This window comes from Colobus angolensis, unplaced genomic scaffold (assembly GCF_000951035.1).
Source record: "Colobus angolensis palliatus isolate OR3802 unplaced genomic scaffold, Cang.pa_1.0 Scaffold229, whole genome shotgun sequence".
NCBI lineage: Eukaryota > Metazoa > Chordata > Mammalia > Primates > Cercopithecidae > Colobus > Colobus angolensis.
The window spans coordinates 5,949,534-5,975,500 of NW_012115477.1; the positions used below are offsets into that span (position 1 = coordinate 5,949,534).

At 40.8% G+C, this 25,967-nt stretch overlaps 1 protein-coding gene across 4 annotated transcripts in view; it reads right to left on the bottom strand.

Annotated features, from left to right (window-relative positions):
* Window positions 1-25,967, bottom strand: part of IGF2BP3 (insulin-like growth factor 2 mRNA binding protein 3) — a 163,976-nt gene that overhangs the window by 13,829 nt on the left and 124,180 nt on the right. For 2 of the 4 annotated variants that reach the window (XM_011944194.1, XM_011944193.1), the window contains exons 6-10: window positions 21,252-21,533; window positions 17,524-17,658; window positions 15,857-15,979; window positions 13,645-13,780; window positions 11,990-12,115 (exon numbers count right to left, since the gene is read on the bottom strand). In XM_011944194.1, coding sequence (XP_011799584.1) covers window positions 11,990-12,115; window positions 13,645-13,780; window positions 15,857-15,979; window positions 17,524-17,658; window positions 21,252-21,533 — 802 coding nt within the window. Of the gene's footprint in view, window positions 1-4,397; window positions 4,436-11,989; window positions 12,116-13,477; window positions 13,487-13,640; window positions 13,781-15,856; window positions 15,980-17,523; window positions 17,659-21,251; window positions 21,534-25,967 lie in introns of all 4 variants that reach the window. The other 2 variants (XM_011944195.1, XM_011944196.1) reach the window with 2 other exon arrangements.

The window sequence follows — 25,967 nt, forward strand, 5'->3', positions numbered from 1 at the left end:
ACACACACACACACACACACACACACACACACACACACACATATATCTCCAGAGCTGTCAAAAATATACATGAAAGCTCTAAAGAAAAGTACCCACTAGAACTGTCACTCAAGGGGCTGCCTTCCCCTGTCCTCTCACACTGACCTTGGTATGACTTCCTGTGAGTCAAAAGAAATTTCTTTTGCGTAGTTGGCAAAAGCTTAAACCTTTGATGATCAAAACGCTAAAAAGGGCATCCAGAGACAGTCTGTTATTTTTATTTTGAAAAATAGGGGTAGACTGAAGATTAAGAACTGAAAGCAACAACTGAAAGCAAGCAATGTTGGCCGGGCTGGTCTTGAACTCCTGACCTCAGGTGATCTGCCCACCTTGGCCTCCCAGAGTGCTGGAATTACTCAGGTAGTTCTTTATAGCGGTGTGAAACTGGACTAATATATACTAGGCATATGGTCTAGAATCGTACGTTGCTTTTTCTTGTTTTGAGGCAGAGCCTTGTTCTTTTGCCCAGGCTGCAGTGCAGTGGTACAATCTCGACTCACTGCAACTGCAACCTCCGCCTTCCAAGTTCAAGCTATTCTCCTGCCTCAGCCTCCCGGATAGCTGTAATTACAGGCGCATGCCACCACGCCCAGCTAATTTTTGTATTTTTTAGTAGAGATGGGGTTTCACCATGTTGGCCAGGCTGGTCTTGAACTCATGACCTCAAGTGATCCGCCCACCTCAGCCTCCCAAAGTGCTGGAATTAACAGGCGTGAGCCACTGTGCCCGGCTGCTTTTTCATAAAAGTGAAAGGCATGATTTATACTAAAATGATTCCTTCCTTTAATAAATTTATTGACATAAAATACATGTGGTATCATGATGATTTGGCGTTGTCTGTCAATTTTAAAAGTTTGTGCTCTTTGACTCAGACGTTCTACTACATAAATTCTTAGAACTATTTGTACCAAGACACAGAAGTTTATGTTTAAAGATCTGATTGCATCGTTACATGAATTAGTGAAAAACAGAAAACTGAACTTTCTGAAAATCTTTATAAAGCACCTTCAGATAAAGCAAAATAACTGTCAGGTGAAGACAAAGGAATTGAAACTTTTAAGTTGCAAAGTATCTTAAACCTGCATAAGGTGGGTGTGTACAGATGAGACAGAGCGAGACTTCGTCTCAAAAACCAAACCAAACCAAACCAAAACAAAAAAGAATGAACAAACTACCCAAGAATGGGTAATTTATAAAGGAGTTTAGCTGGTCATGGTGACTGACACCTGTAATCCTAGTACTTCGGGAGGCCATGGTGGGTGGATCACCTGAGGTCAGAAGTCTGAGACCAATGTGGGCAACATGGTGAAACCCCATCTCTACTGAAAATACAAAAATTAGCTGGGCATGGTGGCGTGTGCCTGTAGTCCCAGCTACTCGGGAGGCTGAGGCAGGAGAACTGCTTGAACCTGGGAGGCAGAGGTTGCAATGAGCTGAGACTGCACCACTGCACTCCAGCATGGGCGACAGAGTGAAACTGTCTCAGAGGAAAATAAATAAATAAATAAATAAAAAGTTTAATTGACTCAGTTCCACATGGCTGGGGAGGCCTCAGAAAACTTACAATCATGGCGGAAGACAAAGGGGAAACAAGGCACGTCTTACTTGGCAGCAGGAGGGAGAGAGACGGAGTAAGGGATGGGGCAAGTGTCACACTTTTAAACCCTTAGACTTCATGAGAACTCACTATCACAAGAACAGCAAGAGTTCCCCCTTGGATCTGCCCCCATGATCCAATCACCTCCCACTGACCAGTGGGAATTACAATTCAAGATGAGATTTGGGTGGGGATACAGCCACACCATATCAACTAGCTTCCTACAAATGAAAATCATTTAAACTCTATTCCTTCCTTTATATCTTCAACCCCCATCATATACCTCTTATTTATGTAAGAGTCAACCCAAAATTCAATTCATCATCTCTAATCACCCACCCATCTCTAATTATTTGTTTCTTCAGCACCTGTATAAACAGATGTACTAAATTTGTACCATATTGTTTACAACTTGGCAAAGTTCTCTGGCATACCTCATGTTTTCTAGGATAATGTAACACACTGCAAGTATTAATATAGCTGTTAAATGAAATCTCCCTTGTGGCTATTTAGCAGTTTTAGAACACATACATCAGAGGAGGACTTGCCTTCCTACTAAACTATTATGTGGAGATTTGTGTTAGGGCCTGTCTTGCACGGCTTGGCCAGACCACTTCTGTTTCTCTTCATCAACAAAGAACACAAAATAAAATTATTTCATTCTTCACTATTTAAGTCAGAAGAACAGCATCTCTCTTTGGAAGATACTATGTAACTCACAGCCCCCAGTGTGTCACACAATTACCATATGTCATTTATCCCTTTATGGCCTTTTTTATTTTATAACTGGATAGACCAATTGAATTAATGCCAGCACTGACTATAAACTGTGCTCAATGTTAGCATTACTTCATCATTGTATCAAGACCATTAAGTTAATCTTGACCATTTTTAAAAAAATTAAGGGTGGGATCTAAATATTTTATCTCACTAACAACGTCCATATTATGTTCTTCTGAACAATATACTTGGGGGAGGCTGGTAGTGATAAAGACCTTTTCAATGATCAAACTAAACCTAATGTGTAACTTTCCCAGATTTACCCCACAGTATTTCGTCATGACTGTAATTATTTGTTTCCTGGGCCTTGTTCCAAAAAGAATTTTATGCTGCTTATAAAATACACATAATCTGGAAAGATAAAACAAAGGAGGTGAAAAAATAAGAGCATAGGGACCTGAACACTCAAGATAAGATGAAGCCAAAAATGCTGTTATACACATTTGGCTTTAAGCTTCCTCACAGCTAATTTTTTAAAAAGTTAGTTGCATGATTTCCCATGACTATGAGACAAAAACGATTCATTTACTTATTAAAAATGACTACTCCTGGTACTGGTTTCAGAGAGCAACTCCTCAATATCCCCAGAGAACACTCATGTAGCAGCATCCTCCTCAGAGTGAAAGCCTGGCCTAAACATGCATGTGTCTTAGCCTGGAACACGTCCAAGGCTGCTGCTGTGAGAAACAAAAACAAAGTTATCTTTCTGACATAGTGATGAAGGGCTGTCCATGTTCTTGTTTTGCTGATGAGAAATAACAAACCCAAAATGAAGATTAAGCATAAACTTAAGAGAAATGTTGTGTGAAGCTTTGGAAAAGGAATGGTGGCCAGCAGAAAAGGGTCAAAAGGACCAAAATGTAACAGAAAAAAAGGGCACATACATGAAGAATCCATGTGTAGACTTTAAAATGTCCTATCCTGGAATGAAATCAGAAGCAAGAGAATTTGTCAAATAGAAGCAGCAGAGTTAGAAGCAAACTAAGTGTTTTTCCACACCAGGAGATGCTGCCCTAGAATGACGGACAATGATGTGTGCTGTTGGCAATCATGTCTTAAAGAAAAGTTGACTCATCAGATGTCTGAGGCTTGGTGAAGACATTTCTGGATGTCGTCCAATTCCCTTTGCTCCAATTTCCTATCCACAAAGCATCTTCTTAACCAAATATTACTTTTCAAGAAAATTTTCCTCTGGGAATGTAAGGCAGCTCACATAAATATGCTGTCAACTTTTGCCAATCATTAAATTGGCTCTCTGGTACAATTCATTCTTATGTGGGACTCAGAATAAACCATGAGCCGTGCGCTGTGGCTCATGCCTGTAATCCCAGAACTTTGGAAGGCTGAGGTGGGCAGATCCCTTGCAGTCAGGAGTTCGAGACCAGCTGGGCTGATATGGTGAAACCCCATCTCTACTAAAAGTACAAAATTTAGCTGGGCACGTGCCTGTAATTCCAGCTGCTCAGGAGGCTGAGGCAGGAGAATCGCTTGAATCTGGGACATGGAGGTTACAGTGAGCCAAGATCATGCATGACACTGCACTCCAGTCTGGGCAACACAGCGAGACTGTCTCAAAAAAAAAAAAAAAGAAGAAATCGAGACTACAATAAGCCTATCCTAGAACAAGCCTGTGTCAGGATTTGGACACCCCAAATAAGCAGATAATTTAAATTTTTACTTGCAAAACTCAGCAGGCAAAGCAAAGATTATAATAAGCTTTTTTCACCTGTGAATTTAAGTCTATGAGACCTAGGTTGGAAAAGGCGCATTAGCGTTACCCAGTCTCGTTACACATTCCTTCCATTTAAGTTAAGGTCTAGTTGCGTTGTCTGAACCTTTTCTTGGATACATTCTTCGGGACCGAAGGATGTTCACAGGACATAAGCTGCTTCCCAATGGATTTCTGCCAAATGCCTATCAGCAAAACTTCCTTTGGACTTCTTGGCAGACTCTGAACTATGGCTTGAAATAACAGAAGAACAAAGCTGCTCAACTGAAAGTTTGCATAACTGGTGAAGTCTGCCAATGAGTAATTCCTAATCATCTATCGTGAAAACATTAAGTATGAGCAAATAGTAAGGTTAAGTGTATTTACTTTGTGGGGAAGAAAATTTAAGACATCACAAAGGCATGGAGACATGTATGCCAGCCAACACGACCGGCCTACCAGGAACCTGGAAGGATGCCAGCGTTTCCCTTTGGCTTGTAAAATAGATATCCCTGGGTTTTTTGTTTTTTTTTAAATGGATTTTGGTCTGGAACTGAAACTAAGTTTACTCAACTCCATGACCTGAACAAAATATTGAAGTCCCTAACAAACAAACAAAAAAGGCAAAGAAAAGTTTTTTGCCGTAACTAGATAACCGAGGCTTCTCGGAGATAATAAATGTGCACGGTAAGTTACTTACTTAGAAACTGTTTACTGACAAGAGTTGCACCCATCGTGAGAAAGATTAAGAGACTCCCTGAAACAGTCATCTGATTTAAAAAATTGCCTCCAACTCGTAATTTTTTTTTTTTCCCACAGGGTCTCACTCTGTCACCCAGGCTAGAGTGCAGTGGCTCAATCATGGCTCACTGCAGCCTTGACCTCACTTCCCACCTCAGCCTCCCAAGTAGCTGAGAAAGGCACAGGCCACCACCCCTGGCTAATCTAAAGAAGTCTTTTTTTTGTCGAGACAGAGTCTCGACAAAAGAGTTGCCCAGCCTGGTCTCAAGCAATCCTCTCACCTTGGCCTCCCAAAGTGCTGGGATTACAGGCATAAGCCACTGCGCCTCGCCCTTTGTTTCTTAGAGTACCTTAAGTCTAAAAAAGTGCTCATCTCTCTTGCCTCTTTCATAAGCAGAAAGCTAGCCATTTTAAGGTTACACTATCATTCTGGAGACTTCTGAGAAGACTCCAAAGAGGCTATCAAAACTATGAAGCCAGCAGCCCGTGGGCTTACTTCTGCCAACCCAACTGCATGCTGCCAAGACCATCCAGCTAAGGCGACATGCACTATGCCAATTCCAGCTCTTGCTTGCTCTGCTTCACTAGCTGCCAATTCCTTCTTCCCTACTGTTTGAGCATTTCTGAAAGGCGCGTTTCCTGTCATTTATAAACTCGAAGTTTGCCAGTTAAGTACTGCATGAGCCAGCTGCTAGGCAGGAACTAGAGACTTTTTGTCTGTTGGAAGAACCAACTCTTTGGCTCTAGGGGGACTCAACCTGGCAGGTTCTGGGAAGAAGAGAATATTGTGGGGGAACTAGTGGGCAGTTCTAGAATGGAATAGAGGCAAGGGATTTATCCAAAGAGATGCATCATTTCTACTTTCATGCTACAAAGCAGGAATGAGAAAACATGAGTAGAGAAATGAAACAATTCTGAAAGAAAAAGTAAGTAGTATATATTAAAAAAAAAAAGAAAAAACAGATTCTTTGAAATATTTAGCCATCAAAACCTACTTCTTGACAGGCAATATACATTTAAAATAAAAGCGGAAGTTCACTGTTAACCTACAGGACATCAAGGATAAACATGATCTTAGTACATAATCTGTGATAGCTTCAAAGGAACAGCAAGCTTCTCATCAGCAAGTATAGATACCAGAATGCACTTCAGGAACAGTTTAAAAGTGCTGAGAGCAAAATGCCTGTCGATCTTTAACTTTCTAACCCAGTTTTTTTTTAAATAACATCATAGACCCTCACAAACATAAAATAGTATTTTTTTTTTTTTTTTTTTGAGACTTGCTTAGTCACCCAGGCGGGAGTGCAGAAGCATGATCCCGGCTCATTGCAACCTCCTCATCAGCAAGTATAGATACCAGAATGCACTTCAGGAACAGTTTAAAAGTGCTGAGAGCAAAATGCCTGTTGATCTTTAACTTTCTAACCCAGTTTTTTTTTAAATAACATCATAGACCCTCACAAACATAAAATAGTATTTTTTTTTTTTTTTTTTTGAGACAGTCTTGCTTAGTCACCCAGGCGGGAGTGCAGAAGCATGATCCCGGCTCATTGCAACCTCCACCTCCTCGGCCCACTGCAACACCTGGTCATTATCATTGCTTCTTTTTGGCTTCACTTTTCTTGCTAAAGAATAGGCTGGCTGCAGTGGCTCACATCTGTAATCCCAGTACTTTGGGAGGCCGAAGTGGGAGGATCACTTGAGGTCACGAATTCAAGACCAGCCTGGCAAACATGGTAAAACGCTGTCTCTACTAAAAATACAAAAATTAGCCAGGCATGGTGGTGCGTGCTTGTAATCCCAGCTACTCATGAGGCTGAGGCACGAGAATCACTTGAACCCAGGAGGTGGAGTTTGCAGTGAACCGAGATTGCAACACCACACTCCACCCTGGGTGACAGAGCAAGACTCTGTCTCCAAAAGAAAAAAAAAAAAAGAAGCAATAATAAGCAAAGAAACTGGTAAAGCTTTGGGAGATTTATTGCCTTTAAAAACAATAGCTTATTTGTATTTCAAAAAGTGGTGACCACTAGGTACACAAAATAGATAAATATTAGTGATCTGGGTTTAGAAAAAGAACAAAGTCTAAAAATAGTGAAGGTGAGGCTATTCCAACTAAGTACTTGCAACCACCCCCTACCACCCGCAACTTGAAGTTATATACTCAAACAACACTTGTTAAAGAATTGTTCCCCTAAACATTAAGCCAGAAGATTGCCTGTCAGCTGTTTGAAAGTAGAATTTACTCTAACTGTATCTAAATTGTATCCAGGGACAATATGATTTTCTGAAAAATGGTGTTTTCTCTTTATTTAGATGAAAATAACCACAGGAATGGGATTCTGGAATATGGAATTTTCTCCTCCAGAATTTAGATTCTGCTTTTTAAGAGAACTTAAAAGTTTGCTTCCTCTCTTCCAGGCTCTGGGAGGCTCCTTTAACAGGCAATAGTGCCAAACCCAGTGAAGCAGACAAATAGCTGTCCCCAACATGTATTTTCCTCTAGTAATAGACCCTGTGTTTAATGGACACATTGCTGCCCCCACATAGGGATTGTTTCCCAGCTTCTCTTGCAGCTAGACACAGCCAGTGGTATGTTCTGGCCAACGTGAGGCCAACAGAAGTATGAAAAGCTATCCTCAGGCAGTGTCCTTAAATAAGGATGCTGCCAATTTTGACCTTTTATCCTTCAGTTTGAAATGAGGTCTCACCAGGCTGGACTCAAATTCCTGGGCTCAAGCAATCGTCCCACCTCAGCCTCCCCAGTAGCTGGGACTACAGGTGTCTGCCACCACACCCAGCAATCCTTTATCCTTCTTGTTGGCTAGAAACAGACCCAATAGTTGGAGCTTGAGCAGTTATCCTGGGCCAGGGAATGGCACACAAGGCAGATAGAAGCACCAGTCCTGAAGGATATGGTGGAACCACTTCCAGTCTTGGATTGTCTACCCTTGAACTGTTGTCATGAAAAAGAAAAACTAATCTAAGCCATTTTTTTTCTTGTAACAATACATACCCAAACCTAATCCTGATACAGGTCATATGCCAAAATACAGTTAGAAGGGTAAAAACAGACATACGGCAACATCCCACAGAGGTTTTTGGCATGATATTTCCTACGAGTTGGGATGGCAGGTGGTCCAGAGAGAAAGGTGAGTTTTTTTCACTCTTTAAAGCATAGAACAAGGTAGAAAAAGGGATATGCACAACTAGCATGTATTTGTGCTTATCCTAAACTTTTTCTCCCTTGCAATTGGTACTGATAGAAAATGTTCTTTCCAGCATTGAAACGACCCTCCAAAGACTAGTAAACATTCTTTGTAGAACAGTAGTTCTTAGCTGGGCATGATGGAGTGTACCTGTAGTCCCAGCTACTTGGGAGTCAGAGGTGGGAGGATCACTTGCACCCAGGAGTTCAAGTCCAGCCTGGGCAACAGAGTGAGACCCCATCTCTTGAAAAGAACAGTTCTCGACAATAAATGGGTAGCAAAATACTCCTGATGACTTTTATAAAACTATACATTTCTGAGCTTCCGCTTGCTCCCACTGCGATTTTTATTTATTTAAGTGGGCCATAGGTTCTTAACTAATTAAACAGTTGTTGTTAGCCTTGGCTACACATTGGAGTCATCTAGGGAGCTTTCGAAATTGATACCTATGCCTCACCCCTGGGGATTTTAATTCAAATTGTCTGGGGTAATTATAATTTAATTATAGGAAAAACATTTCTTTCCCCTTAAGGCAGGGAATAATTAATGCTGAACTTTACAGATTGCCAATGAATGTAAAATAAGAAATAAAAACAGTAATATATGGTTTAGGGAAAGATAAAATTTGGGTAAATGATTTAGGAAAACATTCAGTTATAAATTTGAGGATTCCACTGTATCACTGCCTGGAATACATGTAGAATAAAATATCCACTGGAATTCTGCAAAGAACACAGATTGCTAAGACTGTCCATATTGTATTCCTTTAAGAATGCGAATTTCCTTTGCCTGTCCTTGAAACCACCAGACTGTTACATGTTTGCAGCTCTTGCCCTGTTGCAGTGTTTTTACTGTTGGCAGCTTCTGCAATTCTGTTCTCATTTGCTGCTTCTAATTGCACCTATTTGATTTAGCTTAATGACTCAGGAGAAGCAAGATGACCTATTCCAGTGACATCTTCCTTACATTTACTCTTGGCCCAACTTTCATTAAGTAAACATCACTGACCACCTCCTCCCATTCTTAAAACAAAACTGCCACTGATTTAAGTCATTCAGACATATAAGACTGTAGAAGTGCTTGAGAAATACAAGTTCTTAATATGATCTCACTTCTCTCAAAGCATTCTTAATTTTTCTAACATAGGAACCTGATACACAGAACTGTATCAGAAAAATGACTAATTCCAGAGAATATGCAGTCTTATCTAAATATTTTAAAAATAGTTACCTACAAGTTCACTTTAGGAATTTTGGCTACTGAAGCATCCATGTAAGTGTAAAAGACTGATGTCCAAGAATGTTCTATTCTGTGACCACTTGTAATGTGAAAAGCTTTGTTGATTGGAACGTGTCACCAGTATGGAGAGAAAAAGAGTTAAAGGGACACCTCAATTTACAAACTGGGAATGAAAGGAACAGAGAGGTTAAGCAACCCACCCAGAGAGAAAGCTAATTTAGGGGAACGAGCAGAAATGTGGGTTAGATACGAGCTTTCCTAGCAGAGGTACTTCACATGATCAGCTCATTGTACCTTTTAGTAAGTGTCATTTTACACAGAAGTGCTGGGGACACACCTGCCCTAAACCAATCCTATGACACACATAAACTAGTGGACATGTTCAAAGTTAAGTCTCTAGATGTACTCTCAGATTCCTATTTTAGGCTCATACTCCCCTATTCCTCCTTAAACCGTTCATATTATTTAATTCTATAGAAACTAGAAATGTGTGACTTAAAGTCTTTAGACACAAAGCTTCTAGTTCAGTTTTTTTTTTTCATTACACACGTGAGAAAACAAATCCAGAGCCAAGGAGTCTGACCTTCAGTGGCACAAAATTGTGTCAGAGGCAGTGGGCCAGACCGGGGCTCTGACTTTAGGGTTCTTTCCACCAGTCCCCTTTAGCATCAAGGTACAAACATGCCAGCCACTTCAGGGGACGTGTAATGAATCTATGCACACTTCACTTGTAGCTGAAATTTTGATGGCTATCCCTCTGTCTGTTACATGATTTCCAGGCCAAAACATACTAGAAATGGCAGGTGAATTGCAGGAAGGACAAGATGCTGCTGACAGTATAGGCAGAAACAAACATGACAAGAGGGCAACTGCTTAGAACCCCTATCAGTTTGGTGGGTTCAAGGATGGGAAAAGGAAATTTTCATTTTTAAAGGGATAAAAGGGGCACAATCTGAGTCATCTGTATTTTCTGTACAATTTCAATGTCATTTTACTCTACATAGTTATTCTAGGTAGTGATACAATGGAATCTCCAACCTGTTCCACCTAGACATTCTCCTAAATTGGTGTAAGAGGTATCACTCAAAATATTAATATTAAATAAGAGAGCCAAACAAAAAGGGAGAGATGTAAAAACAAATTCATGAAGGAAGATCCAAGAATGTCACATGAATACCTCCAATTATCATGGATAATACAACTGAATTATTAACTACTTTCAAAATAATTTATTCTACCAGCTGTCTGCTATGCTGCGATTATTTTCATACCATCACTAGTCTTCTATTTCTGACCTCAAGGAAACTGCTATTCTTAAAAAGCAAGTATAAAAGGTTTCTTCTTATTATTATTTTTTCCAGATGGAGTTTCGCTGTGTCGCCCAGGCTGGAGTGCAATGTCGTAATCTCGGCTCACTGCAACCTCTGCCTCCTGGGTTCAAGCAATTCTCCTGCCTCAGCCTCCCAAGTAGCTGGGATTACAGGCACCTGCCACCACTCCGGCTAATTTTTTGTATTTTTAGTAGAGACGGGGTTTCATCATGTTGGCCAGGCTGGTCTTGAACTCCTGACCTCGGATGATCCTCCTGCCTCGGCCTCTCAAAGTGCTGGAATTACAGGTGTGAGCCATGGCACCTGGCCTAAGATTTCTTTCTTTCTTTTTTTTTTTTTTGAGACGGAGTCTGGCTCTGTCACCCAGGCTGGAGTGCGGTGGCCGGATCTTAGCTCACTGCAAGCTCCGCCTCCCGGGTTCCCGCCATTCTCCTGCCTCAGCCTCCCCATTTATTTCTTATATAACATGCCTCTTTACAAAATAAAGAGCTGTTTAACATATGCACACGCACAAACAATATAATTGTGCACAAAACTATCTTATCTCATTGGTTTAAAAAAGTGCAAACACTCAACATGGAAAACACACACAAGTCACTCCTGACCTTGCAAAGCCATTGACTTCCAGGTGACAAAGACGAAAGAAGCCTTTAAAAAATCTTTTCCTTTAGTATTTAATAATTACTGGCCACATGGTAGCTCATGCCTGTAACCCCAGCACTTTGAGAGGCCGAGGCAGGCAGACCACTGGAGGCCAGGAGTTTTAGATCAGCCCAAACAGCATGGTGAAACCTGTCTCTACTAAAAATACAAAAAAAGTAGCCAGGTGCGGTGTGGCACACACCTGTAATTCCAGTTACTCAGGAGGCTGAGGCATGAGAATCGTTTGAACCCGGGAGGTGAAGGTTGCAGTTAGTCAAGATTGTACCACTGCATTCTAGCCTGGGCGAAAGAGTGAGACTCTGTCTCAAAAAAATTTTAAACAACCACCATAGCACATGTATACCTATGTAACAAACCTGCACATTCTGCACATGTATCCCAGAACTTAGAAAAAAAAAGAAAAAAGAAAAAAAATTTAAAATAAAAACAATTACTAAGTTTCTTCCCCTGCCATCTCAAAGTCCCAAACTTTTCCTGTGATATTTGAAAACACATGTTGACAACCCTACTATCCAAAAGCTTCAAAATAATCCCATGTCTACTCCACAAAGGGCCAAATAAAAAGGCTCCATTAGCAAGAACTGGAGAGCGTATGTTGGCTCTAAACAGATGATCACACGGGGACTAGGTTTACATTAAGATTTTGCCCAATTACAAAGAAAGCCAAGGCCAGTTATCTTACCTCAAACTGCGGGTAGGGAGGAGTCATGGCTGAAGGGGGCCCTGAGGTGGGAGGTGGCATCCCTGAAGTGGGTGGGAACAGACCCAAGGCGTTCAGATTTAATCCAGGAATTAAATGTGCTTGAAGCTGCAACAGTAAAAAGGCCCCTTAATTTAACAATTAAAAGATTCAAGGGAAAGTTAGCATTTTTAAGTGACAGTATGCAAACTGTTGATCTCTTATCTAATAAAGAAATCATCGCATAACTCAAACTTAAAGCAGATGTTCCATGGGACTTTACTTGAGTACATCGTTTACATCTGTTTATATCCCTTGGTATTTTAAAATCTGTGTGCTGGTTTGCCCCTCCTTGGTCCATAGCTGCATTAAGATATCTCAAGGGCAGCTTTCCTTTCCCTTATGAGTACAGGGCTTAGACACAACTGTATTCTGCATGCTGTGGGCAAACTAAATATAGACTAAAAGTCATGTATCAGAGTTGAAGAGGTAATCAAGTAAGATTGGTTCATTGAAAAGCAAACCAGCTATTAAGAGATCTTTACCCGTTGGGTAAAACTTAGCAACCATGGGTCTAGAGGCCTCTAAGTTGAGCCCTCTGGAAATCAGGACCCATCCCCATGTAACTACTGTAAGTAAACATATCATTGGAATGCATATAGGAGCCTTAAAGGGGATTTTAATTTGTTTAATTTTTTAAGGGTTGAGGATGTAATACAGACGGTGGGAGATTTGAGTGTACTTGAAAATCTTTTTAAAAGGCCTAAGGGGGTTAGATTTAATCCCAGTGGATTCCAGAACATTTGGAGCCAAGCAGTGAGAATTGAAGGAGGTTGGCAGGAAGTCACGTGGGGTGTAAAATGGCGAGCATTCTAGGCTCTTCTCACAAACGCAGTATTTTCATATTTCCCTCGTCTCAGGTTTTGTGTTTCAGATGACTGGCCCAATTGAAAAACAAATTATTTTTTTAAATAATTTACTTTAAAATTTAGGACAGGCTTTTGAAGTGTTCCATTTTCAGCACCATTTCACTGATTAAGGAATGTCAGCAATTTGCTTTAATAGCCTCAGATGCACTACACATATTGTTTTATCAATTGAAATTCTTGTATCTCCAAGGTTTATATGGGTAACCAAGTAAGTTTTAAACCTGTAATCTTAACATTAACTTTTATATGCATTATATCTATTGTAATCCTAATAAGCATGCAAGGTAGGCAGTAGTCCCATTTTACAGATGAGTAAACTGAGGCTCAGAGAGACTGAGTAAACCATCTAAGAGAACAGAGTTGCAGCTCATAAATGGTTGTGATTCAAATACAGTTCATGTAACATTTCTCCTATATTAAACTCTCTCAAATTAACATTGTAAGAGAGATACTATATTAACCTTTGTAGGTAGATACTAGCCTTACTTCAGAGAGAAGGAAGCTAAGGCTCAAAGACTAAATAATTTGCTAAAGTCACAGAGACAGCAAAGCTTAATGTCACAGCCAGTATCTTCCCTATACTATCCCAGGGTACTTGCTGAGGTGCTAAAAATCAACTAGAACTACTTCTAATGATAATGCCACAAAATAATTCAATATTAATGCAGTTAAAAACATTGTTTTAACTATTTGTTAAAATAAAGACATGCCCTTCATAACAAAACTAACATTCATAGAAGCAATATCATTTTCATAAGACTCCCTGATTTTCTTCATGATCTCTTCCTCAGCTTTGGCACATGTCTCAACATTGCCTTTAACTGTAATGGTGCGTTCTGGATTATACAGCGTCAATTCCTGCAATCTGCAGAATGAAAAAGAAGGGAAAGAAAAAGAATGAAAATTGGAGGAAGACAGTTAATAATTCAGCCACAGATGGCAATTAAAAACAAACTGTGGAGCCTGGTAATATGTAAAAGTGGGTGGGGTAAAACATGATGGGAAATGAGTAAGCCCCAAAAGACATAAATCCAAAACTGTAAAGCTGCAAGAGAAAAGAAAATACTTGCCCTCCCATCTTCTCAAGTAAAGATGACTGGGTACATAGAGTTCATTCAAGTCCATGTTTTAAAAACACAGCTTATTTTTCAACCGCTCATAGTTGAACCATTTTCACAATTGAACAGTGAACTGAGAAATGACTGAACAGATGTATAGTTTTTGAGGAAACCAAATACCCTAAGTACATAACCTTTCATAAGTATGTTCCTAGTTCTGCACTAACCAGTTCTAGGCATAATTGGCATTCTCGTGCAATTGCATTTTTTGGGTCACCAAGCAAGGAAAAAGCATGGAAATATTCCAAAAACACAAGCCAGAATTCACATGTCTAAACTTAGTTTTTACCAGTTGTTTTAGAATTTAGATTGAAGTAGGCTGGAGGAGTATCAATCCATCTTGACTAAAATTTAAAATGGTTCACTCATGGCCATTTAGACAACAAAAACGTTAGATAGCGGCAGGAATATTCAGAAATTCCCTGCGGGACCTAGGTCCTACTGAACCTTCAAAAGCCACTGAAAATCATACCTGAAAACACCTAAGCCTATGCTGGTCAACAGCCTTGAGAGGAAGAGCAATGGGAGACATGCGCCATGGAAAACAGAACGAAGTACATAAATTGAGAGGATATGGATTATTGGTACAAATCTCCTGCATCTTCTGGAAGTTCTCATTTTCACTACTAGTGAAGTGTCACAGGCTAACCTTGAGCCAGATGAATGCGAAGTTATTCCTTAACATTTTCCTCAAGCCTGCTAAAAATGTAAACATTTATATAATGAAGACTATTTCTCTTAGACTACTTTAAAAAGAAGTCTATAATTCTAATTCAGTCTCAACCTGGCCCTACCAAGCATTTTGTATTACAGTTTTAAAAATAGCTGCTTCTATAATAACTTTTAAGATTTTTTGCTTTTAAAACTCTCCCCTTTCTGGGGGTAAATTTAAGACAAAGTAGTATTACTTATTGTATTTACCACCTTTTTTCCCCTTTATTTACAACCAAACAGAAGTTTCCTGCTTCCTTGCTACCTTCTTTGAAAACTCCTTGTACACAAACACTGTGCAGTCTTTCCCCTACCATTCTTCTTCAGTTCATCAATTTTTTCCCACTTTTTTGAGTACTCTGATTGAAACCAAGAATGGCCACCCTCAGAAAAAGAAAAACCTTTCCACGTAATTTCAGAGCATCCACAGATTCTAGGTGTGGTAGCCTGTCTCCATGGTGACTCCCCGCCACCCAGTTATCTGTAGTCCCACACATACATACCGAATAGGGCTGACTTGTGTAAACAACATTAGAAAAATGATAGAGTATAACTTCTGAGGCTATGTCATAAAAGACATTGCAGTTTCCATCTTGACAACTGCCATGTCTTGAGAACACTCAAGCAGCTCTGTGGAGAAGCCCATGTGGGAGGAACTGAGGCTTTCTGTCAACAGCCAGCATCAACCTGTCAGCAGCATCGTGAGACCCCAAGCCAGAACGACCCAGCTAAGCTGCTCCTGCATTCCTAACCCACAAAAACTAGCTGAGCAGTTAATGTTCTCATTGTCTTAAGCTGTCAAATGTTGGGATAATGCGTTACATGACAATGGATAATAAACTGGGTTATATATTCCAACTTTAGGAATAAACGTCATAAAACATAGTTAAGACTGCATTTAGAAAATATGAATGTAAAGCATTTGGTTCCTTCTGCCAGAAGCAGATAATGCTTTCAATACGGGTCAGAAACTTAACAGGCAGCAGGCTGTATTTGAGAAACCATGTGTAAGTACAGCAGCACAGGCTAGCTGAAGCAGCTGAAGCTGAATACACAATAGGCAGCTTAGAGTGTTTGAAAGTTTTCTTATTCAAAAGCAAAGGAGCACTCACGGAGATATCGTGATTTTAGTGTCTGTGTCCTGCTCAATTTTTTTAAGATTTCTTCCTTCTTTACCAATAAGACGGCCAACAAAGTTATTATGAGCTAAAATCTTCAAGGGGATCTCTTCTGTGCTGTAAATAAAAAAGTGGTCATAAAATTAGAGTAAGTAAACCTATTCTTGGGTAAAAAGACAATATTCACTCATTAAACATTTACTTCCTACCTACCATCTGGGAAGCACTGTGTTAGGTACAGCTTAAAACTTGCTGACAATTGGCCAGCATTCTAGCAATGCATGAATAGAAGGGGAGAAAAAGTACAGAAGTTAACCTCTAAAACAGTTTTTCTTTTATTCAATTTGGGAAATATCTTCATGATGGAGTCTCTTACTCAAAACCATATTCCTAAACCCCTACTACCAAAACACAACATACAAATAGAAAACAGTACCATCCAGTACAAATATACACCTGGAGATATGTGCGTAATTTATATAAGGAAACAGAAGAAACAACAGTGGTTACACTTTGGGGGAAGGGCATAAGAACAGGAAGGGGAGCTTTCATTTTTCGTTTTGTAGCTTTCTGAATTTCCCAGTCATATATATATAACTGTTTAAAATGTCATTGCAGCTTTTCCTTTTTCTTTCTTTTTTTTTTTTTTTTTTTTTTTTTTTTTTTTTTTTTTTTGAGACAGAGTCTCCCTCTGGCGCCAGGCTGGAGTGCAGTGGCACGATCTCCGCTCACTGCAACCTCCACCTCCCGGGTTCAAGCCATTCTCCTGCCTCCACCTCTCAAGTGGCTGGGATTACAGGTGCATGCCACCATGCCCAGCTAATTCTTGTATTTTGAGTAGAGACAGGGTTTCACCATGTTGGCCAGGATGGTCTTGATCTCTTGACCTCATGATCCGCCTGCCTCCGCCTCCCAAAGTGCTGGGATTATAGGCATGAGCCACTGCACCCGGCCTATTTTTCTGTATACTAAAATAATTGTTTTTAAAAATTTTTACTTTATTACATGCTTATAATATGGCGCCCACATATAATATTACTAAAACATATTTAAAGTTCTCTATAAGTTAAGGTTGGTGATGAGGTCCCCACACTAACTCCAGTGCCTTACTCTGGATTCTGCTTTCAGTGCAGCGCTGTTCTGTACGCTAAACATGGCACAGAACCCAACCTTCACTCAAAGTTCCTGTGGAAGAAGTATTTGGAGTTCCTGCCCCCATTACCCAGATAAATCTCCAGTTTGCCTTAGAAGACACTTAGGCACTTCCCACCTCCACACTCCCTGCTGCTCCAAGGTGGGGCCAGGCAGAGGACAAGGACAGAGTTCCAATGAGCTCTGAGTAAAGGATGAGTCAAGATTTGGGGCTCTTGTCTTGGGTTAATCCAGGATATTTCCTGGTCCTAGGTTCCCCAAGATGCCTTCTTCTATAGCTGCACTTCTCTTCCCCGTTATCACCATTCACCTATGTTCAAATGTGAATGAACATATTTAAATATTAAAAGACATACACTTCACAACCAAACCAACAGTGCTAGCCACTGTAGCTCATCAGGTATCATTTCCCTTTGTTTGTTGGCAATTCCCAAGAATTGTGTCAGAGATACCAAAAATACAAGAGCACAAATATCAACCTCTTTCACAGGACAATTTTCTTTACTCACAATTTTATATCTTGAGCTTCCTTATGCATAATCTCCAGAATAGACTTACAAGCCGCAGAGGTGCCTTCAGGTGTAGAGAGGATAGTAATTGATTTCTCAGCAGCCCCTGCATTTTCTTTACGGTGGACATCGATTCTGATAGTGGGTGCAAGCAGGGAGGAAAACCAGAGCAGTAAGCGTGTATTCACAGTGGAGTCTGTAATTATCAACTGCAAAGTCATAGGGCTTCAGGGCAAAGCAGATGACTCACTTCCCTCAAGAGCATAAACTTTCAATAAGCTGTCAACATCAGTGCCTTAGGAAGCAAGTTTTAATTCTAGGAACACTCCCCTTTCTCTTTCCTCAATCCAACCAAGCAGGGACATCTTTTCACTCTACCCAAGCTGTTTGTGCTTACAGCTTCCTTTCAGATGCCACAGAACAAATGTCTCATGACAAAGAGCCTGGATTCAATCTGCTCTAAAACAAATAGGAACTGGAGGGCATGCCAAGAGAGGAGCTGGAATCCCACAAGCCAAGTTGAACTGCTTTTTCTGCACAGTATATCACTTTTCTTTCATTGGATGAGCAGATTTCACCAATCTGCTTCCCCCTTTGCAAGGTTCTTCCCACATTTTGCCTCCTTGATAGAGGATAGTCTGCAAAGAACAGTGATAGGAATGGAACCTGGACAGATGGCAATTCTACTTCAAGAAAAGCAAGTGGTCGATAAACTCAAAATGATGTTTAATTTCACTAGTAATTATACGTCTGCCAGTTAAAAGAATGTCATTTTCTTCTAGACTTACAAAAATTGAGATAGAAAAAATTAAATATGTGCAAGATGATGGGTAACAGGGCACACTCAACACTTTTGCTAGGAGTATAGAGCAAACTGGTTCAGCAAAATACTGAGCACCTTGTGACTCAAGAACTGTACTTCCTGTAACATCTACTCCTAGTAACATTTACAGATATAGTCTCATACGTGGGCCAAGAGCAATGTTTCTTACCCTTGGCACTAATGACTTTTTGGGCCAGATTCTTTGCTGTGGGTGGGGTGTCTTCTGCATTGTAGGAAATTTACTAACATCCCTGGCCTCTACCTACTAGATGCCAGTAGCACGCCTCTCTCTCAACTCTAACAGCCAAAAATGTCTCCAGACATTGCCAAATGTCCACGGGGGTTGGGGCAGTGAGATGATCATTTATGGTTGAGAACCACTGCATGGGAAGGTTCCGTTTCTGACAGATAGAAAGTTAGAATTATCTAATTGCAGGAAGAGATGGTTAAACATAGGAAGAGATGGTTAAGTAACAGTATATTCATATCATACAGATGTTTTTGAAAATGTGGTAAAACTACAGGTACCAACATAGTAAAAAGTCCTTAAGTGAAATAATGCAATTCATATCATGACATGATTTCTTTTTTAAAGTCACACATGTTAGTAGATACAGGCAACAAATCCTATAGAGATACATCCCCAACTTACCAATGGCTACCCGGGTGAGAAGAATGGTAACTTTTTAATTTACATATTTATATGTTTTGAATTAAATATAAATCTGCCGTTATTTAAAAAGTACAAGAAAGAAAATCAGCTACTCAAAAATGTGTGTTTTGGGGAAAATTAAGTATTTGTTGAGTTCCTCTGGCCACTCAAACACTTAAAGACCTAAATAACTCATGGCCATGAGAGTGACCACTTGATCATGCCAATAAAATCAAGGTTTGGCTTTCACTTTCCTAAATGTTTGGTTGAAATCTAAAGATTTACCTCAAGAGTAAAAGAAAACTAAAAATAAGGGCATGAAACAAATTAAGGGCTACCTAAAAATAACTAATAAAAAAATAGCATCTTAGGTAACAGTCCCAATCTTAGGAGTCATCTTCCCAGCTGCTGTTTCAATCCCCAGTCACTTTCAGTGATGCGTGTCTTCCAAGTAACACATTAGCATCCCTCTTTGCAGTTTATTTCCACCTTTTCGCTGTGCCTGGATTACTAAACTCTGATCCCCTGAGAGAAGGGAATGTGGCTTTAGAGATTAAAGTGGCCCTCTGAGACCATTCCAGAAACAGAGGTTCTGATAATGACTAATTTCAATGTCAAGAGTTAATTAAATCCACTGGCAGAGCTCTGCAAATGAATCATCAGATATAACAAAGATTGCTTCCCTTCCCCATCCCCATTTTCCTGCCTTAAGTAAAACAAACAGTTCAATTTAAGTCACAGCTCTTTCATCCGACAGAGAAATGAATAGCTCAAAAAGGAACAATTCTAATCTGCTACATGACAAGGAAGGGAAGCCATATAACGAATTTCTGCAGGTAAGGGTGGATCAAGGGAAGCAAGAAGCCCTTAAATTTTAAGATAAAAGCCAAGCCGATTGACTAGGTTATGGTCCAATTGTCTTTCCCACTCCTACCTACATGATGAGGTCAGGGCCATTAATTTTGCATTCAGGTAACCAGCACCCAACATCTCCTGCTTCAAAGCAGGGGAAGGCAGGATCAGATGTCACTGCAGGGAGCAGGTGGGTATAGACCACCACTTAGTACAGTTCTTTTCGGTTCTGCATGAGAAATGGGTCAGCTAGTCCAATGCAGGCATGGTGCCTATGATGAATACGCATGCACTCTCAGGCTTGCTGGAACAAACACAAAGTATACACAGTGGTGTAGTTCTAACTTTTAGGGAAAGATTAAGCTTATTTCGTCGGATCACATTAAAAAAAAATCACTCTCCTTTCTAAATTTAAAAGGCAAAATAATCTTGTCATTTCTGTAGCTGGCCCAAGGCTTGCAGGATGGTATTTCTGGATATAACCTCTTCTTCCCAGCACATTCACAGGTTCTTCAGGAAAAACGGTAGTAACAGGCCCAGAGATGTGCCCTGTAGCACGTTATGGAGCTAGGTGTGGGGGGCAGAGCTTGTCACCAAGCTTCTCTGGGTCAAAAAATATCCACATACTGTACAACAGCATGGTTTCTAAAGCAAAACAACTAACATATAATGCATGAGGACTGAGAAGTATCTTAGATACACGTGAAGGGCTTCAAGCATAATTCACATGTAGTCATTTTAGTCATTTGACAAATAGAAGATCCTTCTACGCAGCAAGGCCCTGGCCTTGGCCCTGGGGCTACAGTAGTAAATGAAAACAAATAGTTCCTGCTTTCTGCTCATGATAATTAGCTCCAACATTTGGATGGGAATCTTCCAATCCCTTAAAAGCCCACCAATTAAAAACATCAAAAAATATCCAGAAGAAAAAGCCATTCTAATCACATGGCTTAATCACAGGAAAAATTTGGACAAATAAGATGAGCGATTCGAGTAAGGCAAGACTGGAAAACCATCTCTGTATTGAGGCCACAAATAAAACGGATTGGACCCAGAACATTACTTCTAAAAGCAATGAGGGGAGGTGGGGGGTAAGGGGTGGGACAGAGAACAACCTAGAAGCTGCCTGTCTTCCAAAGCCTCCCCAACCAGAAGAGGATTAGGTACCATTTGTTTTCCATTCATGTGTGAAAATCTGAGGTTCCATTTGAGATTGAGGATTAGCTCCAGATTTACATGAAATGAACACCAAGATACTGCAAGATTTTTACACATTTCCCAAGTACTGTACAAGGAGGCCTCATGGCTGCGTTCAGAAGGGCACCAAGTACCAGAACGACACACTGCTAAGATTCCAAGGGGAATTCTCCTGAACACCCACCATACACTCAGCACACTCACTTAGACTGGGTCTGTTTGGTGATGTTCCGAATGGTGGCACCTTCTTTTCCTATGATGGCTCCAACAAATTGGGTGGGAACCAGCAGGCGCAGAGGCAAATCACATGGTTTCTGCTTGGACACAGATCCTGGAGACCCCTGCCTTGAGGAGCCCCTCTGCCCAAGCCCCCGGCGACCTCGGGGCTGTTGCAAGGGGTTTTGCTGGGCGGCCATTTCATCAGGGATGTAGGCTACTTTCAAGGTGAAATTCTCTAATTGAAATCCATTCAGTTTGTCTAGTGCTCTGAAAGTTGAAAAGGGGCAGGTTTGGGAAAAGGAATCAGTCTATACGATACATCTTTTAGCAAAGCAACACCCATCTCTTCTACTCAGCATTACTAGCTATAAACTTCTGAGTAAAGCCCCAGCACAAGCAGCAAACCTGCAACACACATAATCCTCCCCCTCTCCGCCCCGCACCACCACCACCTGCACACATTTTCCTTTGAGACAGGTGCAGTGGGGAAAAAGGTCACAAGTTTCCAAAGGAACTTCATGTGCCATCTACTAGTGAAAAATAGAAAAACAAAAAACATTTTGTCAAACTCTTGGTTAAGTTTAACCCATAAGGTTATTAACAGTTTAGAATAGCTAAGCAGCAAGAGAGAAGCAAGTGGGCTTCTTGCCTTGGCTAATGTTTCCAAATCACAGTGGAAGAGACATTAGAAATATATACCTTTTTTACTTCACCCTCTAAAATGTGAAGTATTTAAAACCATTTTAAGAAGCAGTGGACAAATATCTCTAAACGATTCACAAACTATCCTGAGTATTAAATTCTACCAGTCACACTCAGTACCTATTATAAGCTAGTCCCTGAGAAAATAGTGGTCCCTGACTTTGTGGTTTATGATCTGATTTGGGGCAAAGAGGCAGGGGTGGTGATAAACCAAAAAAAGAGAATTACTTTCTAATCTGCCCACTCTACCACACTATTTCGGGAGAGTTTCTCTCTTTTTCATCTTTTTTTTTTTTTTTTTTTGAGACAGAGTCTTGCTCTGCCACACAGGCTGGAGTATAGTTGAGCCATCTTGGCTCACTGCAACCTGTGCCTCCAGGGTTCAAGCGATTCTTGTGCCTCAGCCTCCTTAGTAGCTGGGATTACAGGCGTGCACCATCACGCCTGGCTAATTTTTGTATTTTTAGCAGAGATGGGGTTTCACCATGTTGGCCAGGCTGGTTTTGAACTCTGACCTCAAGTGATCTGCCGCACTGGCCTCCCAAAGTGCTGGGATTACAGGCATGAGCTACTGTACCCAGCCTCTTTTTCATTCTTGATCTTTATTTTAATACACAAGAAAACGTGCCCAAATCTTGAGCATAAATCTCAGTGAATTTTCACAAGGTAAACACACTCATCCAGATCCAGAACTAGAAAACACCAGGGCCCCAGAAGCCCCACCAGTACTTGCTTCTAGTAGTTACTGCCTCCCTACCCCTTGCAGACTTCTAACACCATAGATTAATTCTGCCTATTTAAAAATTTTATGTAAGTATATATGAGTATACATATGTATTCTCTCGTATCTGGAAACTTTTAACTTATTGTATATTCATCCAAATTGTTGTGTTCTATTTTCTGGGTTTGTTTTGTTTTGTATTCATTTTTTTTGTGTGTGTTCTATTTGGAGAAGAGAAAATAATAAATTAGTAGAGAGGATATAGCCCAGATTTCATAAACATACACCTAATAATACATCCCTTTCTAACTCCCCAGTGCACAACAAAATGAAAAACAAAAAGAAAGAGGTCCCCACATTTCCCAGTGTCACACAGGTTCTTTGCTCAGATTCTGTTCCAATGGCCCTGAGTTTACCCCAGGTGGGAAAGAAAAACAGGCATAAAATGGTCTCTTTCTAGTTGCTTGGTGTGGTCGTTTCCGGCTTATATACTGCTTTATTTGCAAATCTACTCTCAATTCTTGACTTAAATAGAAAAACGGGGGTGGAGTGGGAGACAGTTCTAGCACCAAAAAGGTCACTGAGGGCTAGGACCTGGAAGGCAGACCCGGGCAAGCAGAGGGCTCACTGACATTCTAGGGCCCAGAATGATTCTCGGTTTCTCACTTCAGTCCTCTATCCCTGTCCTACCTTCTCCAGCACATGAATGAACTCTATTGTAAAAGATCAGTCATGCAGAAAGTAGCAAGTGGCTGCTCTGGCACCATCACCAACCCTCCAAGGCCCTTCCCCGAACTGCTGCTCACTGCCATACTTCTACAAATGGACCAGTCCTTTCTATATGTTTACAAACACATGTATTCATGTTCGGTACCTTCGTTAAAAGCATAATTGGGGTTCTGTACATTGCTCTGTGGCTTCTTTTTAAATACCATGTCTTGGGATATTTCTATGTGATTTCTATGTCAGAGAGCATTCTTTTCATAAGCTTCAGAGGGTGACAGCTGGCACATGCACACTTACTTTGCCAATGCCTTGATGACAGACCCCTAATGCTGTGCTTTCCTCCTGCCCTTTTTCCTTAAGGGAACGTGGATTAAGGGCCCTAAAATATTGTGGTTATTTCTAAAGGAAGACAACAGCTGATAAATTTTAATATTTATGGTGTATATTTGTTAGAAAAAGTTGGAGTTGCAGAAGAGTCAACCAACTACAGATTCTTTCAAAACAGCTTTAATTTTTTTTTTTTTGAAATGGACTTTTGTTCTTGTTGCCCAGGCTGGAGTGCAGTGGTGTGATCTTGGCTTACTGCAACCTCCATCTCCTGGGTTCAAGCAATTCTCCTGCCTCGGCCCTGCCTCGGCCTCCTGAGTACCTGGGATTAAAGGCACATGCCACCACCCCCAGCTAATTTTTGTATTTTTAGTAGAGATGAGTTTTGCTGTGTTGGCCAGGCTGGTCTCAAACTCTTGACCTTAGGTGATCCACCTACCTGGGCCTCCCAAAGTGCTGGGATTACAGGTGTGAGCCACCACACCCGGCCTTAAATGTTTTTAAAGTCGGGAATAAACAGATCATTGAAGGTTCTTTCAAAAAATCAGGAAACCTGAACCCACTGAAGGCATCAACTACATCTAGGCATAAAAGGTAGTCTAGACTTTTTCATTATAAATGGCGTATTGCCAGCTTCAGAAGAGAGCAAGTATATTTTGACTAGTAAATTAAGTCATTAATGTTACAAAAATGGTAGATAACTTTCTTCTTGACTGAGATAGACATATACAGATAGATATCATTCTCCCTGGGGTAAAACCAAGGTATACACGTCAGTTACCAGATGCTTCTATATTCTAGAACCATCTAAATAGTCACATGTATCACAAGAAACAACTTTATAACTTGGCAAAAACTAACTTCTAATTTTTATTGTGCTGCTTTGAAAAGATTTTTCCTTGTGGGGAAAAGAAAAGATTCTCTCACTGAAGAGGTCAGGTGGCCTGGGGCTCTAGTCCCCAGTGTGCCTTCTGGGCCCCAATGGCTAAAAACTAAGGCTGTTCCAGGCAGAATGCAGACAGCCACTATTGTGTGTATCTTATTATCTAACTGCCATCTAAGCAGAGTTCCTGACCCTCAAATCACAGTGCTTCATCCACACTCACCACACAACTGAAAAGGTACAGGAGGAACCTAACTGCAGAATGGTGGTTTCTCATGCCTGCAGCTCCTAAATTACTGAATTTAAGTCAACTACTAGAACCTTTCTGGGCACAAGGTTTATTATTCAGCTATGTCATATGGTGATCTGCTGAGTTCATGGGGAAAAAATTTTTAGTATTTTCACCAAACCCACCGTAAATGCAAGACATGAGATGAACTGTCATAATTATTTGACACACATGTATTCAGGGGTTTTTTTTGTTTTGTTTTTTGAGACGGAGTCTCACTCTTTTGCCCAGGCTGGAGTGCAATGACGCGATCTCGGCTCACTGCTACAACCTCAGCCTCCTTGGTCTGAGCAATTCTCCTTCCTCCTCCTCCCAAGTAGCTGGGATTACATGTGTGTACCACCACACCCAGCTAATTTTTTTTTTTTTTTTTAACTAGAGATGGGGTTTCACCACATTGGTCAGGCTGGTCTCGAACTTCTGACCTCAAGTGATCCACCTGCGTCTGCCTCCCAAAGTGCTTGGATTACAGGCGTGAGCCACAGCGCCTGGCCAGGATCCTGTGATTACTTGACTCTTTGCTCTTGGTGCTATTTTAAGGGTTGCTGAGAAGGTGCTGAGCAATTTTGCCAGTTGGGAGAATTTAATTGTATTGATAAGAAGTTTACTGGGGTGAGGTGCAGTGGCTCATGCCTGTAATCCCAACACTTCAGGAGACCAAGGTAGGTGGATCACTTGAGGTCAGGAGCTCAAGACCAACTTGGACAATATGGCAGAACTCTGTCTCTACTTAAAGTACAAAAATTAGCCAGGCATGGTGGCCTTCCAGCTACTTGGGAGGCTGAGGCATAAGAATTGCTTGAATCTGGGAGGTGGAGGTTGCAGTGAGCCAAGACTGCCCCACTGCACTCCAGCCTAGGTGATGGAATGAGACTTTGTCTCCAAAAAAAAAAAAAAAAATTGTTCATTGGGGTAGATCACAATTTAGAGCTGAATGGGCCTCAACAGAGACAATAAGTAGTTCAACTTGAGGAGGAGGGAGAAAGAGAAAGAAAAAAGGAGAAGAGGCCAGGCGCGGTGGCTCAAGCCTGTAATCCCAGCACTTTGGGAGGC